Source organism: Mesoplodon bidens, assembly GCF_964165515.1.
Source record: "Mesoplodon bidens genome assembly, chromosome: 4".
Taxonomy (NCBI): domain Eukaryota; kingdom Metazoa; phylum Chordata; class Mammalia; order Artiodactyla; family Ziphiidae; genus Mesoplodon; species Mesoplodon bidens.
This window is the reverse complement of record NC_138160.1, coordinates 139,385,754-139,403,223: the sequence shown is the minus strand read 5'-3', so window position 1 is coordinate 139,403,223 and position 17,470 is coordinate 139,385,754. Positions and strand designations below refer to the sequence as shown.

At 58.4% G+C, this 17,470-nt stretch overlaps 2 protein-coding genes across 3 annotated transcripts; one reads left to right on the top strand and one right to left on the bottom strand.

The window, feature by feature from the left end:
- The first annotated feature begins 780 nt into the window (after window positions 1–780).
- NR2F6 (nuclear receptor subfamily 2 group F member 6) lies at window positions 781–11,342 on the top strand. Its single transcript, XM_081232060.1, has 4 exons — window positions 781–1,726; window positions 5,589–5,683; window positions 8,702–9,286; window positions 10,618–11,342. Exons 1-4 carry the CDS (start codon window positions 1,440–1,442, stop codon window positions 10,890–10,892), a joined length of 1,242 nt encoding a protein of 413 aa, XP_081088186.1. The 5' UTR covers window positions 781–1,439; the 3' UTR covers window positions 10,893–11,342.
- A 2,099-nt stretch (window positions 11,343–13,441) lies between these two features.
- OCEL1 (occludin/ELL domain containing 1) lies at window positions 13,442–15,742 on the bottom strand. 2 transcript variants are annotated; one of them, XM_081233182.1, is made up of 6 exons: window positions 15,628–15,742; window positions 15,091–15,267; window positions 14,769–14,968; window positions 14,390–14,555; window positions 14,101–14,154; window positions 13,442–13,546 (listed from the first exon to the last, which is right to left on the bottom strand). In XM_081233182.1, exons 2-6 carry the CDS (start codon window positions 15,166–15,168, stop codon window positions 13,451–13,453), a joined length of 594 nt encoding a protein of 197 aa, XP_081089308.1. In that variant the 5' UTR covers window positions 15,169–15,267; window positions 15,628–15,742; the 3' UTR covers window positions 13,442–13,450. The 2 variants fall into 2 exon arrangements, with proteins under 2 accessions (XP_081089308.1, XP_081089307.1); XM_081233181.1 differs by having other exon boundaries at window positions 13,454–13,846.
- Window positions 15,743–17,470: the final 1,728 nt, after the last annotated feature.

The following is a 17,470-nucleotide window of genomic DNA, read 5'->3' as shown; positions in this document are numbered from 1 at the left end:
GCGGGTGGGCGCCCTGCCCACAGAGGCCTGAAATTCTGGCGGAGGCCACCCCCCACCCCACCCTCGCCCCCGACCTCGCGCCCCCGCCGGCCGCAGACCACAACATCCCTTCCCCCCGGAGATTCCGAGCACCAGGTGTTAGCCCAAGCAGAGAAAGGGTGGGGTGGGGGTCGGACGCGGAGACTTTCTGGAAGAGGAAGCAAACACAATCCATCATGCAACTGTGCAAAGAAATGCCCCAGGGTGTGTGTGTGTGTGTGTGTGTGTGTGTGTGTATTGCGCAGGGGCGTGCCCCCCGGGTGCAACCGGCCCCCCATTATTGCTTCTGCCGGGAATGCAGGGGGGTGGTGCCGAGGGGCGCCTCGAGGGCGGCTGAGCTACACAACGTCCAAGGCCGGAGGTGGAGGGGAGGGCCTTAGAGAGACATCTTGGCGAGGCTGCGGAAGGGCAGAGGGCAGCACTGGCCCAGGCTCCCGCCGCGGCCCGGCGGGGGTTAAGGCTGGAGCTGGGCGAGGGCGGGGGTGGGAGTGGAGTGGGAGAGGGAAGGAGAGGGAGGAGGTTTTGGCCGTGCGGCCCCGCGCTCCGCCCTCGCCCCTCCCGCCGGCCTGGGCGCCGGGCGCCGCGCACGGCCACCCATGTCCTTATAAGGGCGGCCGTCGCCGGGGCAACGAGCGCCCGCCCCCAGCCCGCGGCGCGCGCCCCTGCCCCCGCCCCCACCCCCCGCCCGCCCCGCGAATGGAACGTTGTGTGTCAAACCGGCCGCAGCGCGAGGCCGGCGCGCGGGGTCGGCGGCGGCGAGAGCGAGGCTCGGGCCCAGGCACAGGCCCAGGCCGGGCGGGCGCGGCCGCAGCGGGGGCGGCAGCTCGGGAAGCGCCTGCCCGCGGCCCTGCAGGCCCTGAGCGGCTACCGGGGTGCCTGGGGGACTCAGGGGGCGCGGTGACCGGCCCCGGCGCGCGCCCGCCGCCCCTCCCCCCGCCGCGGGCGGCCGAGCAACTTGCGGCCAAACTTTCCCCCCGGCCTCCCGCACTCGGATGGCAGCCCGCTAAGTTGGCCGCAGCCCTCGGCCGAGCGGCGGCCAGGCCAGAGGGCTCTCCCTGCGCAGCCTGGGCCGGGCCATGGCCCGAGCTCCCCCGCCGGGGCCCCAGGGCGGCGGGGCGCGAGTCCCCGGGGCCCCCGGCCAGCACCTCTAGCGCGCCCCCCCGGCCCCGGGCCTGGCCCCGCGCTCGCGTGGGAAAGTTGGCCTGGAACCGGCCCGACCAGTTCCTCCCGGGCGCGCGGACCGGCCGCAGGAAGTTGCTGCAAAACTTTTTTGGGGGGTGCAGCCGGGTGCCCCCCGCGCGCCGGGGCCGGATGCACGCCGGGTAGGGTCCCCTGTGTCGAGAGGGGTGCCCCGAGGGAAGAGCGCGGAGGGGGCGCCCCGGCCCCGCTGCCCCGGGGCTATGGCCATGGTGACCGGCGGCTGGGGCGGCCCCGGCGGCGGCGGCGGCGACACGAACGGCGTGGATAAGGCGGGCGGCTACCCGCGCGCGGCGGAGGAAGACTCGGCCTCACCCCCCGGCGCTGCCAGCGACGCTGAGCCAGGCGACGAGGAGCGGCCGGGGCTGCAGGTGGACTGCGTGGTGTGCGGGGACAAGTCGAGCGGCAAGCACTACGGCGTCTTCACCTGCGAGGGCTGCAAGAGCTTCTTCAAGCGGAGCATCCGCCGTAACCTAAGCTACACCTGCCGGTGAGCCCCCTATCAGCGCACCGCCGCCGGGCACCCGGCCCCGGTGTGGGCCGGGCCTCTGACCTGCTCGGTCACCTTGGGCCTGGCGCTGACCTTCCCTGGGTCTCCACTTCCCGTCTGAGATAGGGGCACAGATCCTTTTCCCCCTCTCCATTACATTCCTGGGATTGTGTATACTGTCGGCGCTGTATCGATGCAGTTCCCCCTTTCAGGTGGTCCCTTGCGGCATCCGCCCTAGTTACTTGCTCCCCCTTCCTCCCTTCCTTTTCTCCGGACAGGGGTCAGCTCCGCGCGGGGAGGGGTTGTGGTGCTGTCAGGGGTGGGTCCCTGACCCCAGGGCATCCCTTCTCTTGGGAATCTCGGCGCGTGGGGTACCCCGCGGGAATCAAACGTGGAACTTGGACTGTGGGGCTCACAGTGTCCAGGGGCCATTGTCTGCGGCCGCGCGGATCGATACGGCGCGCCCTTGGGGTCAAATATCACTTCCAAAGTCGCCCTGACCACCGAGGCTGCGGCGGGAGTGAAACTGGGGTGGCACAGGGCAGCCTTCTTCGAGTGGGGGCCCCTGCTGTGGGGTTGAGGCTGCTCACCGGGGGAACCCCCGCCCCCCCACCCCTCACCCCACCCCTGGCTCACCCTGGGCTTTGGGTCACCGGACACTCTTGCTCGAGGTCCGGGTGGGTGGTGGGATTTGACCGTATCTTGGCTGCTCGCCCCACCCCCCCACCTCCCAGCCAGGAGTTGGTGCAGAGCTGGGCTCCTGGAAAATCCCTGAAACTTTGGTCCGCTCTGAGACAGGGTGGGCGTGAATGTTTCCAAGAAGAAGCCCTGGACTGACCTAGGTTGGCGTCCCCACTGACAGGGTGTGGCCGTGCTAGCTTCTCTCCTTAGTTCTGGGGCATTAGGTCTGGGGGGAGAAGCCGCTGGCATTGAGTGTCCAGGCCAGGGCTCCCTTTCCCACCACTCTTTGGTGAGCCTCCTTTTGCTCCATTGACAAGCCCCTACTCTGCATCCTCCAGGAACGTGCTGGGGCTCTGTAGAGCCAGTTTGGAGAGTCCCATTTTCCAGATGGGCAAAACTGAGGCCCAGAACGCTCTTGGTGCCTGCCCTGGGTCACCCAGGGAGAGACCCTGCTCCACTTGGGGCTTAGCAAGGGAAACTGTGGGGTTGGGAAGAGAGGGGCAGCTGAGTCTGGGTCAGGGTGTCCCCAGTGAGAGCTGCTGGTGGAGGGCTTGTTGGCAAGGCCACTGGGCGGAGCCCCGGGCACCTGAAGTAGGAATTTGGCCCCAGGTCCAGCCTGTCTGGGGTGGCTGTGTGTGGGGGGGAGCTGGCTTAACTCTCTCCTCCAGTGCTAACTGGGCCACCAGACTTTGGCCTCATTTTTGCTGCTGGAATAACTGCCTGCTCTCTGGCCAGGTCTTTAGGGAGGGCAGAGGAGGGGCTCAGGTAGTTTTGGGGTCCCAGAGGCTCCCTGAGAGTGGGAGAAGGGAGCACCAAGGTCGGGGAGAGGGGGCATGGTTTGGGGCTAGCAGGTTCTTCAGAAGTTCTCTGCTGTGTGACCTGGTGAAGTCACTGCTTCTCTCTGAGCCTCAGATTGATTCAGCAAAGTCCCCTCAGGGCCTGGCCTGGGTGATTTGATGCCGGCCCCCTAGAAAAGACCCTAGCTCCAAGCCCAGCCCTCTCCCAGTTTGGGGGAGACACAGGTGTCCCCAGCCTGTGGGGTGTGGGTTGGGCCAGAGGGAAGGATGGTCTGGGGTCCCAGGAGGGAACAAGGGGCTCTGCCTAAGGGTCAGAGAGGAAGGCCACCGGAGGTGGGCCTTGAAACATGAGGGGTTTAGCAGATAGAAGCAAAGGGCACTCTTGCAGAGAGTGTAGCTACAGCAAACGCTCAGTGGCAGGTTTGGGGAGCAGTGATGTAAGATGAGACCACCCAGGCATAGGAGAAGTTAGAGGTGAGTGGGTCTGAAATGCTGGACTGAGGGCAGTGGGGATCCATGAAGGGTGTGTGAGCCAGAGAGGGCTATGATCAAATTGGACTGGAAGCCAGAGCCCAGGGAGGAGGCTGAATTGGACTGTGGGGTTCGGCAAAGCATGTGCTCTTTAGGTGGGATAACGGGTAGAACTTACTGTTTCCTCATCTGGAGGGACAGAAGATCTGTCCTGACTCTACAACTGGGGAAGTTGAGGCAGAAGGCTCAGGGCCTCCCCTGAGGTCTGAGGGCCCTCCTGAGCCAGGCTCCTGCCTGCCTGCCTGCCCCAGGTCTGGCTGTTTCCACCCGGCTGCCCAGGACCCTCCCACTGCATGCCTGCTGGGCTTTGTTCTGGTTCTGCCTGAGCTCCCTTTGCCCTAGTAAGGCCTCTTCCTGGGGGCTCAGGCTGGTGGGACACAGAGGCCTGGGCTCAGAGGCTGGCGCTGCAGGACACAGAGGCCCTGCAGAGCCTCAGCTCTCCTAAATCTGCCACTGGGACTCGCAGCTGGGGCTTGGGTCTTGCCGCCCTCTCCCCACGCCCCCAGTTTCTCCAGAATGAGTGCATCTCATATAGAATTGGCCTCTGGCCTCCCATTTTCAGATGAGGAAACCAAGGCTCAGTGGAGAAGTCACAGCCCAAGGATCAGGGCTGGGTGTCTGCAGTTGAGATGTGTTTGACTTTTAACTTCATTAAGTGTTTGTTTTACTTTGTGACTGTCTCTAGTACCCTCTTGGTGCCCAGCTGGGACTCCAGGGTGTCTGCCCCAGGCCTGGGCCTCAAAAGGCCCTGAGCCCAGGGTGGAGAGAGATAGGGAGGGAGCACAGGGGCAAGGGCCAGGAGGAAAAGGTGCTGGGGACATTTGAAGAACAAAGGCCTGAACCTTACTGCTAGGGACTGACCTTGGATGGGACCTCATTGCCTCACAGGGCGGGGCCACCTGTCCCATCCCTGGAAGAGGCAACCACAATCCCCAAGGGCCACCCAGAGGAAGCTTCTTGGACTCAGTTAGGAATTGGACGTTCTTTCCAGAGAAGGGGTTTGGGACCTTAAAGGGGTACAGGAGTTCATTTGTTCATTCACTCATTCATTCGTTTGTTCGTTCATCGTTCGTTTGTGGCGGCCTTGTGTAGGGCAGTAATGCTGGGGCTCCACAGTCCTGTGACCCCGTAGAGGACTGGCCTGGCTCCTAGTCTCTTAGTCAACTCACAAAGCCTTGCTCCCTGACCATGTTCCTTCTCTGCTCTCACATTGCCCTTGGGACAAAGAACCTGACCCTTGGCCTGACAGTGACCAAGTACAGTGAAACTGTTTAGGCCTTCATATTTTGGCATTTCCAACCTTTTGCCCTCGTTGCCCACTCTGCCTAGAACTGCCTCTGTTTCCGTGGGGAACTTCTGTTCATCCTTCAAAACCCAGTTCCAGGGCTTCCCTGGTGGCGCAGTGGTTGAGGGTCCGCCTGCCGATGCGGCGGACACGGGTTCGTGCCCCAGTCCGGGAGGATCCCGCATGCCGCGGAGTAGCTGGGCCTGTGAGCCACGGCCGCTGAGCCTGCGCATCTGGAGCCTGTGCTCTGCAACGGAAGAGGCTACAACAGTGAGAGGACCGCATAACGCAAAAAAAAAAAATAATAAAAACCCAGTTCCAACATATCCACCCTGGTGTGCTAATCTACTTTGCCACAGACTGCTCTTCATCTGTGGCACTCACCCGAATTGTCCTTTCCTCTTTGCAGGCCTAGCCTCTGTGCCACTTTGGGGCCACTTGCCCAGCCGAGGTTGGGGCGGCGCTGGTAGTTCTCAGGGGCAGCCTTCAAAGGCGTTTCACAAGGTGGCTCCAGGGGCAGGATGTGGGTGTCACGGTAGCCCCCTTGGTGACCTCTGCATGCCCACAGGTCCAACCGTGACTGCCAGATTGACCAGCATCACCGGAACCAGTGCCAGTACTGCCGCCTCAAGAAGTGTTTCCGGGTGGGCATGAGGAAGGAGGGTGAGTACCCGCTGGGGTGGTGCAGGCAGGGGATGAACAAACAGCCTGCCCTTTGCTCCTTTTGGGGTCTGGGAGCTATGGAGGGCGGGGTCTGGTGCCTGCTAACCTCGTTACCACCAATGATCCTGAGATCCCGTGGGCCTGGGTTTGGCCCTGGGCTGGAGGAATCCAATTATCCGTGGCTGTCTGGTGGCTGCTGCAGAACTGGGATGCAAGGGACTCCCTGACTCCGGCCCATTTTAGAATTGTTCTCCCCCCACCCTCCCCAGTTCCTCCTCAGGCCCCCCCTGGCCTCAGAGGCAGGTTCCCTGGCCCTGATACCCTGGTGACCCCACTGCCCTCTAGCCAGGCTACCGCTTTCTGAACAAGGATGTATTTTTTTAAATTTGATTTGCTTTCCCTCCACCCTCCACCCTCCACCCCCTGCCTTGTGTTTGCCCAAGGCAGGAACTCACCTGACTAAGGCAAAGGGCAGCTTACCTTTCCGCCTGACCCGGGGCACTGGGAGCCAGAGGGAGGCCCAGCCTCTTGTCCTTGCCCTGGGGACTTGGGTGGATACATGCCGGGTAGCTGGGTCTAGAACTCCACCAAGCACTCTTAGAATTCAAGTGGAACCCAGAGACTTGTACATGGATGTCTGGGCTTGGGAGCAAAATCTGGCCCATTTCAGTGATGGCCCCTGTGCTGGGCTTCATGTCCCTGCCTGGACTCTCATGAGCCAGGCCAGCAGTTCTTCCCTGCATCTAACCTGAGCCTCTCCTGCTCTAAAGATGGTTTCTCCTCTGCTGGGCCTCTGGGAGAAGCTGGGACAGCTGCTCAGACTCTTTCTCTTAAGACCGTCTCGTCACTCCCTTTAGTCATTTTAAGCGTGGGGGTGACTGTCTCTCCGCCCCGCCGCCAACCTGGATTTTACCTCCACTTGTTGATCTGACCTAAACTCCTGATACACATCATATCAGGGCTTCAGATCTCCAAAGTCTCGGGGTGGAAATAATAATCTCAGGTCATGCCCCAAGCATAGCCCTATCTCAGGGCCTTTGCACAGGTTGTTCCCTCTGCCTGGAACGCTTGCCCCAGACACCTGCATGGCTTCCTCCCTTGCCTCCTTTAAGAGTTGCTCAAACAACACCTCCTCAGAGAAGCCCTCCTGATTACCCTTCGCCACCCCCTCTTTATTTCGCGCCATCTGTCTTGCTTTATAATTTACTTGCTCCTCTGTCAGGATGTTCTGCCCCTCAAGGTCAGAGACTTTTGTCTGTCTTGGTTTTTGACATATCCCCAGTGCCTAGACCAGCCCAGAAACACATAAGTTGCTTAATAAATGTTTCTTGGCTTGAGTTACTATCCATTTAGCTCTTACTAAGTGCCAAATGCTATTCTAAGCAAGTTAGATACATTCTCATGTAAATTCAGTGATTGATCTCATCATCATCACCATTTTTATTATCAACTGCATTTTTTATAAATGGGAAGACAGCACAGAGAGCAATAGAACTGTGTTTGGGATTTGAACCCACAGTCCTGGCTGAATGAAGAGGAAGAGCTGGGGAAGGGGTTCTCAGGAAGCGGGAACAGCAGGTGCAAAAGGCCCTAAGGTGGAAACGTGGCTGGATGATGGAAGAATGGTGGGGGTGGGGTTTAGAACCAAGTGGGCCCGGGATTGACTTGGGATTCACTCTCGGGCCTCATTTGGCTACACCCATTTGACAGATGATTCTGAGACTTCGAAATCACATGGAGCAAGGCTTGAATCCAAGCCCCTGTTTCCCTGATCAGCTCTGCTAGCCCCTGGCTCCCACTTGCGTCCCCCTCCCCATCTGCTTCATGGTGGGTTGACCAGAAGTTCATGGAGGTGGTGAGACAGGGCATTCCACCTCATTAAAACTCATTAATTAGTCTCTGCCTGGCACCCAGCCCAGTCAGCCCCTCCGCCCCTCCGCCCCTCCCACTGTGGCACAGGCCAGACTGGCATGCAGCCACCTCTCCCCTCTTTGCACCTCAGCTTCCCTCTTCTCACCAACCCGATCACTGGGGGCACTGGCCAAGGCCAGCAATTGGTCCTCCCCCCTCATAGGCAAGGCTACTGATGGAATCAAATGTTTACTGAGCACTTGCTACTGGCCAGGACTCCACTCTTAGCACTGAGGTCACTGCAGAGACCCAGAGATACGAGACCTGCTCTAGGGGGCCATGACCTGGAGGGTGGGGCTGAGAGGTAGGGAAATATCCCACCTCCATAGGAGAGATAAGTGCTCAGCCCATACTGATCACTTGTTTTAGGGGTAGGCTGGCCATGTGCCCCAAGTCCTAGGAAGGAAGGTGATCGCTCCCTGGACCCATTCTCAGGTCTTGGACCCCTATGATTGACAGATGAGGACATGATTGACAGGTTTAGTCTCCCTGGCTGCGGAGGAGTGCTCACACAGTCCAGTAAGAGGGGGCTAGGTGCGAATTAAATTAGCCCTCACCCAGTGGTCCCATTCCCACCTGGGAAGGTTCCCACCCTCCCAGGGTCAGGGCCCTTCTCTGAAGGAAGTAGGAGTTGGATGGTGGCTGGACATGGACTCAGGCTGAGGACACAGGGCAGAGCAGGGTGGGGCATGCAAGACATTGGCCTCTGTTGTCCCAACAAGCTTTGTGCCCATGAGGTGGGGATTGGGGGTCCAGGGAAGGGCTGAGCTGGGGGGCTTGGAGGGGAGGGGTCTGAGTGACCCTTTGATAACCTTATCTCCTCCCTTTATTCCTCCCTACTTGGCCCCGGCCCACTCTCTCCGGGTACCCACCTTCCCCCTCCTTCCTTCCCTCTCCACTCCCTTTTCCTCACACCCCACTCACCGCTCTCTGGTTTCCCGTGTTCCTCAATCCCCTTCCTATCCCATTTTCGTCACTCCCTCTCTCCCATCTCCTGATTCCACCCCTCCCTTCTCCCCTCCTCCCTCTCCTGTCCCTCCCCCATTTCCTGCGGGGCTGGCTATCTCCCCTCCTCCCCGCCCCCCCATCTCCATCTCCCCCTCGCAGCCGTGCAGCGCGGCCGCATTCCGCACTCGCTGCCTGGCGCCGTGGCAGCCTCCTCGGGCAGCCCCCCGGGCTCTGCGCTGGCGGCGGCCGGCGGAGACCTCTTCCCGGGGCAGCCGGTGTCGGAGCTGATCGCGCAGCTGCTGCGCGCCGAGCCCTACCCTGCGGCGGCTGGGCGCTTCGGCGCGGGCGCAGCGGGCGCGTTCGGCGCAGGGGGCGGCGCGGCGGGCGCGGTGCTGGGCATCGACAACGTGTGCGAGCTGGCTGCGCGGCTGCTCTTCAGCACCGTGGAGTGGGCGCGCCACGCGCCCTTCTTCCCCGAGCTGCCGGTGGCTGACCAGGTGGCGCTGCTGCGCCTCAGCTGGAGCGAGCTCTTCGTGCTGAACGCGGCGCAGGCGGCGCTGCCCCTGCACACGGCGCCGCTGCTGGCCGCCGCCGGCCTGCACGCCGCACCTATGGCCGCCGAGCGCGCCGTGGCCTTCATGGACCAGGTGCGCGCCTTCCAGGAGCAGGTGGACAAGCTGGGCCGCCTGCAGGTCGACTCGGCGGAGTACGGCTGCCTCAAGGCCATCGCGCTCTTCACGCCTGGTGAGATGACCTGGAATGGGGGGCTCTGAGGCCGTGGGAGGGGTAGGGGGTAGGGGTGCGACCTAGATCCTGACCCTGGCCCCCTTAGCCCTCCACTCCCTGATCCACAGCTAGCTAGACTTGCGTCCCTGAAAGCGCCTTGAGCGTTAATGGGGGACAGTGGAGGAGGTGATGCGGGCGGTGTGACACCCTGATGGCCCCACCCCCGATCCCAGGTCTCCCTAAGAACTTCGATCCCTGTCCGGACCCGTGACTCACGGCCCCACAGCCTCTCTCCCTGATTCCCAGGCTCCCTGAGACCCCCCATCCTTCACCCCCTCATCAAGGTACTCATCGTGCTCAGTGGGCACTAACAGCAGAATGACAGGTCGGGGGACACGGGAGGAGAGGTCCCCCCACCTGGTTCTGGCCCTCATTCCCTGATCTCTGTCCTCCCCAAACCCTCTGACCCTCATCTGCCAAATCAGGGTTCTCTTCTTGTTACCACTTACGGAGGGCTGCCAGGCAGGGGTCCCCTGACACCTGGTTCTGGGTTCCCCTGGGCTCTCCACTTCCAGATTCCTGGGCCCCTGGACCTCTGACCCAGGGCTCCCAACCTGCCCCCTGACCCTTCTCCAGGGGCCACCCCTCGCTGAGCCGAAGAGGGTAGGGGGTGTGGCTTGGAGCCCCTCCCACCGAAGGGCGGGGCTCCGAGCGGAGCTGTGCGCTTCCTTACGTGTCTTTGGTAACCGGTGTCTTTGGTAACCGTCCAGCAGCCAAAGCCCTGTTTTATTCCAGGGAGTGGTGGCGCAGCTGGCTCTGCACTCTGGAAGGAGGCCCCACTAGGTGTCTCCTTGGGGCCAGGGATGTGGGAACCAGACACAGGCTACTCCGGGAGGTGGCTTGCATCCAATAAATATGGCTTTGCCCCTCATTTCCCCAGGAGACTTTTTCTGCCCCCATTCATGGGGCTGTCATCTTCACTCACATCGCAGGTCCCTCTGGGGTGTCTGAATACCCCCTCTAGGCTTTGCTTTCCTCCCCAAGTCCCCTCCCCAGCCTCTTCTTCCCCTTGAGCTGGATTAGAACTTGTCTCCCTGCTAAATGCTTTAGTCAGGGCCCCTCCACCCTTGAGACATCACTGCCTGCACCCCTGTGTCATCGTCCTTGGATGAAGCCACCTTAATATTTCTTGAGGACCAACACTGCCATTTGTGCCCTAGACCCCCATCTCCCACCTCCTGAGTGCCCTCCTTCTGTATCAACAGCCCTGAGTGGTGCCCCCCCCCATCAGCCCTGGGGTCCTGTGTCCTCCCGCCACCTCCTCTTCTGACCTTTCCCTTGTCCCCCAGATGCCTGTGGCCTCTCAGACCCAGCGCATGTGGAGAGCCTGCAGGAGAAGGCCCAGGTGGCCCTCACCGAGTATGTGCGGGCCCAGTACCCATCACAGCCCCAGCGCTTTGGGCGCCTGCTGCTGCGGCTCCCTGCCCTGCGTGCCGTCCCCGCCTCCCTCATCTCCCAGCTGTTCTTCATGCGCCTGGTGGGCAAGACACCCATCGAGACGCTGATCCGAGACATGCTGCTGTCGGGAAGTACCTTCAACTGGCCCTACGGCTCGGGCCAGTGACTGGACAGGGCCGGGTCTGCAGACCTCCAGGGACACGTATGCTCAAGCCTCCAGTGGGGGCCCCCAGGCAGAGGACCCCGGCTTCCCTCCTCAGACTCCTGTTTTTTAAAGACTGTGAAATGTTTGTCTTTTGTTTTCTAAGTGATCATGAAACCAAAAAGAGACTGTCTAGGCTCCAGCCAAGTCTTCCCCAGAAGCCCTGGTCAAGATGAGGGGCAAGACTGAGGGTCCAATCCCAGGACAGCCATGTCCCTTGGTGCCCCAAGCATGAACTCATGGTGCAGTGGCTTCTCTGGTGTGATGGACAAAGTCCTGGCATCTGGACTGGAGGGGCAGCTGCACCCTGGCAGGGGTAGCATGTACCAGGCGGATCCTCTGGACACGTAATCCACGTTGGACACTACATGATGGATGAATCAAGGCCAATAATAAATAAGTTTCCTACCTGCACAGCCTCTGTCGTCTTTGTGAGGGGAGGGTGGCACGGAGGGCATCCTACCATGGATACCCACTCCCAGCCATCTGGAACACCTAACAACAGCCCTACTGGCTGTTTCTGTTGGACAGTTTTGTGGGGAACCTGCAGCTGGGTGCAGGAAGGGGGGCCCGAGGTCAGCCAATGAGTCTGTAGGAGTTGAGCTTAGCAGATGGCTCAGGTTTGAATTCAGATTTTGGCCTAGGAGGGTGAGCCTCATAGATTAACATAAGCCTTAGACCAAACACTTGTTTCTTTTCTTGGCCATGCCACACGGCTTGCGGGATCTTAGTTCCCTGACCAGGTATTGAACCCCGGACCCACGGCAGTGAAAGTGCCGAGTTCTATCCACTGGACTGCCAGGGAATTCCCTTGTTTTCTTTGGTCGGCCCTTAATCATCTGGGCCCCAGTATCCTCGGGAGAAACATCTGGGGCTAGTTCTGTCACATGATCTCAGCCCAGACAGAACCCTCCATTTCCCTGGCCACAGCGTCTGCTTTAGGGAGGGCACGTGGCCCAAAGCTGGCCAATGAGATTCAATGGCAGGATTGGGAATTAGGAGGATATCATTAAAGCAAAGCAGAGCCAAAAGAGAAAGACCAATTTCCCAGGATGCCTTTGGAGCCCCTGCATCAAGCCATACCTGAAACCCTCGGGTGTTTCTAAGTTCCATGAGCCCAGACTTCCCCTTTTGTGCCCGAGCCAGTTTGAATTTGGTTTCTTCTCACACGTAACTAAAAAAACTCCTGTTTTGGAAATTGACACTTGGAAGGTGAGGACCTCTAAGGACAGACTTTGAAATGTGGACTTGAGTTGATGTGGAGTGACGCAGCACCAGGGAGCTTGCCACCCTGTCCTCGGAAGTTTGTGGCTCAGCTCTGTGGTGGGAAAGACATCTATGGAATGTATTGCCAGGATTGTGGCTCTAGGGGATGGCTAGAAGGGCCCAGATCGTGGTGGTGGGTGGCACCTGTTGATCCTGACAGGTCTTGTCAGGCAAAGACAAGCCCTTTATCAAAGATGCCCCTTTGAAAACAGTGAGCAAAGAAACCCTCACCCTACAGGCTGGGCGAGTGCTCAGCCCTAAGGCAGTCCCAGTCCCCCAAAATGCTCTCCACTGGCACCCCAGTCTCCCCCATGTCTGTCTTGGAGGAGGTCTGGGAAGATGGGGAGGAAAGAACGAGGGTCTCTTGGGTATGCCCTGTCCCCGGGAGGGGACTGAGGTGGGAATGGGATGGAGAGGCTACTGGGCTCTCCCACTGGTGGCTGGGCTGGTTTCTAATCTGGGTAGGTGTTTTCCGAGCTGTACTGTGCATAAGTGAATGTCTGTCCATTCCAGTTGGGCTGGACACAATGCCCCATTTCTCAGATTCACAGAACATCTGTGGACTGACCGAGACCATGGTATCTGTCCTGCTTCCAGTCGGCCAGAGACTTGGATGCCTGTCCAGCCCTGTCTGCTGAACTCCTACTTCTCCTACAAAACCCTATCCATATGGCCTCTTCGGCAGGAAGACATCTTGAGCCTCCCTGGTTGTTAGGACTCTGCTGTCCAGGTCCAGCCCTCTGTCATTGCTCTGTCATACTGGGCTCTCTTCCCTGAGGACATGGGTTCCTTGAGGATCAGTCCTGGGACTGAGGCCTCTCTGTGACCCAGTGACTGGCACTGCCTTCCCTGCCCACAGTCTTCCTGACTGTCCCTTTTCCCTGTGGCTCCCCTGGGAGGCCAAGACTCAAAGTAGTTGCTGGGCCACCATCACAGGGCCCCACACAGAGCCTGGTGCTATCTGTGTCCCATCCCCCCTACCCAGGGCCTGGCATGCAGTGGACATCAGGGGACCCTCCTGGCCGAGGAGGTGATGCTAGATGGCAGCCCCTCTGCTTCCCACTTGAAGGCTCTTAGAGGAGAGGGAGCCCCCCCCAGACAGACTAGGGTTCACAGCTCACCCAGAGATCCTGGACAAGTCCCTTTTTCAGAACCTTAATTTTTTTCCCCTGGAAAATGGAAGAACAATTTTTTGGTGACAACGAGTGAAATCAGGAGTTTCAAGCAGCTGTACACAGTCGGTATTTAATAAGTGTTTATTCCACTGGGATGAAGAGCAGGACCTCTTCCAGGGGATGGGCTGAGATCTGGGATCTACATGGGGGTCCTGGAGGAGGTCCTGAGAAGCCTTCCTGGAGGAGGGACCATCAGATCTCAGCCTCAAGGGCGAAGGCATCTGAAATCAGGGACGGCTACCCCAGGCGGGGCAATAGCAAGAGCTAAGGCCAGGAGGTAGGAAGAGAAGCAAGGGCAGGGTGGCACCCCGACTCCAATGTTTCCCTCAAACAGTGTCCTGTTTGCCAGGACACTCAGAAGTACACAGAGCCCTCGCTGTCTCCCTGGTCATCGAATTTCCGGATCTGCGTCTTGAGGTGCCTTAGTTTGCCCTTCAGGTAGTGGCAGCGAGCCTGCTTGTCCAGGAAGCTGGGGTCCTGAGCAGGGCAAGATCCAGGTAAGTCCTTGTGGCAGTCTGGCCTATGGCTCTCAAGCTGCTTGACCTTTTGCATTTTCCTCTCTGAGCCTCAGTTTTCTTTTCTTGAAACTGGGCAGGCACAAGTGTCCCAGCCTCCTGGAAGTGTGAGTGTGTGTGTGTGTGCGCGCGTGTGCGCGCGTGTGTGTGTGTGTGTGTGTGTGTGTGTAGGGGGCTACAAAGGACAGGCTGTAGGATTCAAGAGGCATGACTCACCAACTGCTTCTTCTCAAATTCCCTCCAGACACGGGCAGCAACATGGGCCTCCTTCTGCCAAAGGAGAAGGAAGGGGGTGCTCAGGGAGCGCAGGACCCAAGGAGGGATGGGGAAACTGAGGCTCAGACAGACAAAGTGGACCTTGTCAAGGGCTGATCTTGGCCCATGTGCTGTGGTGCCTGCCCAGCCTGGAGGAGAAAGAGGCCCAGAGATCTGAACCCAGTGGGTTTCCGGAGGCCTGGGCTACCTGTAAGGGTTGTAGGATGGGGGTTTCCACCTGGGTGCTAACCTGGCTTCGGGGTGGGGGCAGTGAGTTCAGCACGGCCTCCAGCTGCTGGAGCTTTGCCTGTGCAGAGCCCACCTCCTGCTGGAGCTCCAAGAACTCTGGGTACTGGTCCTGGAACACTGCAGCATAGCGGCTCCGATCCTTCTCGTTGCTCACTGGTGGATACTTACTACCAGGTTGACAGGGGGTCAGAGTATGAGTGTAAAGAATTCCTCTCTTTTCCCCAATCAGTGTAATTTTTCTTTGTCCATGTTGGGTTCCTAGCCCCCAATGCCCTTTTCCTCTGTTAACTATTTGGTAAACTCTTATTCACTTGTCAAAGCCCCAGCCTCAGTGCTCCTTCCATGTTCCCAGAAGTCAGGAACCACAGGCGGGCACTCACAGCTCATAGTCAGGCACGGGGTGGGGCCTAGGCACATGTTCCCCGGCGACGGCTCTAACAGATTTCTTGGAGCCCAGGAGGGTCCGCGAGGGCAGCTCATCCTCAAATACAATCTTCTTGGACCTTGTCCCGTGTGCTCCGGGCTGAGGCTGGCACAGAGGGCGGGGCGCGCTGGGTTCGAGGCCTCCAGGCACTAGTCGCTGCAGATGCCGCAGGAATCATGGTTTGGAGTTAACGAGGGTCAGCCGGGATCCATTATACAGGGGGGAATGAATCCTTTGCCTAGGCTCAGCCTGGGGACATTCCTCCCGTTCAGACTCACCGGGGGACCAGGGCCAGGAGGGCGGGTTTGCAAGTTCCCCCGGGAGCCGCGGGTCTGCGGGGCCTCCCGGGTGGGCATCGGCTTCGGGGTGGTGCCGCTCGGGCGTCCCCGCACCGGTGGGCGGGCCCTGCGGGGGGAGTCGTGGCCCGCGCGTGGCGGGGGTGGTCGGCGGGCGGACTGTGGACACAGGAGGAGGATGCGATTGGAGGAGGGTAAGGTGGGAGGACTCACGGGGAAGCTGCTCACGGAGCGGCCAATTCTCCACCAGCGGCGCGTTCTCCAGCTCCGCCCTCATTTGCATAGACGCACGCCATTGGCCTTCAGAGATCCCCAGACCCCGCCGCCCAGTGCGTAACCCGAAAGAGCGCTATGAACCGTTACGTCACCACGCAGCCGAGGATTGGCTCGCGTTAACCCCTGCGCGGCCGCAACCTCTGCCGCAGGGTTATGTGGAGCCCGTGGACACCGCCCCCGAGAATACCCCCGGGATCTCCGGCCCGGCAGCGGGCCGCACGAACCACTCCCTCCCGGGGTCACCTGTCCCAGCGTATGGGGCTCCGAGTCTGGGTCCGCTCCCGAAGAGAGGCGCTCGAGTCCGTGCAGTGCATTAACTACGGGAGGGACTCAACTGGCTGGGTCGCTCCGCAGGTCGGGGGCGGGGCCTGGAGGTATAGGGCGGGGCTGGCGGCGAGGGGGCGGGGCTTGGCGAACCTGAAAGTGGAACCGCACCCTTGCCCCGAGTCCAACAGAGACCGCTACCTGTTGTGTGTTTGGGGCTGGTGACTCACCCTTTCCGACCCTCAGTTTATTTGTCTGAAAAACTGGTGGTTTTGGAGAACCTGTATTTATCTATTTACTCAACGGTTATATGTATTTTTTCCAGCGGTTATATTTTGAAAATATTTCTTTAAATAATTATTGGAGGCATGTTTAGAAAGTTCAGATAGAAAAGAGGCGTAGGGCAAAGTGAATTTCTCACCCACCCTTGTCCCCAGAGGCAGCAGTTAATTGTGTCTCCTTCCAGAGAGATTCTAATTCAATGACACATTTTCCTCACTACAGACAATACTGTAGAAAAAAGATTCAAGTGCACATTTCTTTGGCCGATTGTGGAGGATTATGTGGAACTCCTAGAAGTGGAATTGCCCAGAATTGCCCGGGCAAAAGGGACCTGTGTATTTTAATTTGGAAAAATACTGTCAAGTTTTTCCTCAGTGAGCTTGTGCCACTGATGCTCTAATCAGCTGGTTTTCCCACAACCTTTGCAACCTCAGTGGTATCAGTTTCCTGTAAGTGTACTTTCAAAGTTTTAAATCTAATATGGTGTGTGAAAAAATTCAGAAACCATTTGTATTTCTTTTCCTATTTCCTGCAAGTCTTTTTTTTTCCTTTCTTGTTGATTTTTAGGAGCTTTCTGTATATCAAGGATGTTAATTTAACCATAGTGTATCTTTTACTATTATAAATGGGATCTTCCAATATATTTTGCAGCTATTTTTTTTTGCATATAGTAAACTAATTTAAATATTCATTAAGTCCCTTGTTGGTTTACTAAATTCTCTTATTGAAATAGCTTTTTGTTAGTTTGCTTGGATGTTTTATATAGACAGTTGCATCATCTACAAATAATTTTACCTCTTTTCTCATTTAAAAATTTCATTTCTTTTTCTCGTCTAGTTTCATTGACTAGCATCTCCAGACAATATTAAATCAAGGGAGGGGGTGGGTGGACTGTGGGCATCCCCCCATCCCCACCTCACTTTCTCCACTTTGATGGCAAAACTTTGAGTATTTGCCCGTTAAACTCAACACTGCCTTTGGCTTGAGGTTTTTCAGTTCAATGAGGAAAAACATCCATCTATTCCTTATTTTTAATTAAGAGACTTTGAGTAATGGATGCTGTGAACAGTACAAAGTACCATTTCACCCTATGATTTTTGTTTCCTGGTACATTAATGTGGCCACTAATGCTTCCTAATAATGAACCATCCCTGAGTCACAAGCATGAGCCTCCTTCTTATGATCTATTTTTTAAAAGTTGCCACTAGAGCTTTCAAAAAAGCTTTAAAAACTGCCACTAGAGTTTTTAAAAGCTCTTCCTGGTGGTTTTGGGGGTGGGGAGGGGGTGGGGTCCACGTGGGCAACTCCATGCATGTCCCACAGTGCTCATGCTCCCATGGTTTGGGACAGACACCTCCTGTCCACTCTTCCTTATCAAGCTCCCTCAGTCACCCCCCTGACAGACTTTGCCCCTGACATCTGGAGTGGGGGTAAGCAGAGCCCAGGACCCACAATTCCCCTGGACTCGTGCTCAGTAATCCCTTCCAGGGTCCCAACTCCAATGCCCACCCAGTTCTTGTCTGAAGTGATCAGACTATGA

Excerpts from the sequence above, each read along its gene's own strand:
- NR2F6 (XM_081232060.1), top strand. The coding sequence starts at position 1,440 with ATGGCCATGGTGACCGGCGGCTGGGGCGGCCCCGGCGGCGGCGGCGGC. Across the intron at positions 5,684-8,701 it reads GGTGGGCATGAGGAAGGAGG|CCGTGCAGCGCGGCCGCATT; the intron begins GTGAGTACCCGC and ends TCCCCCTCGCAG. Across the intron at positions 9,287-10,617 it reads CATCGCGCTCTTCACGCCTG|ATGCCTGTGGCCTCTCAGAC; the intron begins GTGAGATGACCT and ends CTTGTCCCCCAG.
- OCEL1 (XM_081233181.1), bottom strand. The coding sequence starts at position 15,168 with ATGCCCACCCGGGAGGCCCCGCAGACCCGCGGCTCCCGGGGGAACTTG. Across the intron at positions 14,969-15,090 it reads CTCCTGGCCCTGGTCCCCCG|CGACTAGTGCCTGGAGGCCT; the intron begins GTGAGTCTGAAC and ends CGGCATCTGCAG. Across the intron at positions 13,847-14,100 it reads AATTTGAGAAGAAGCAGTTG|GACCCCAGCTTCCTGGACAA; the intron begins GTGAGTCATGCC and ends TGCCCTGCTCAG.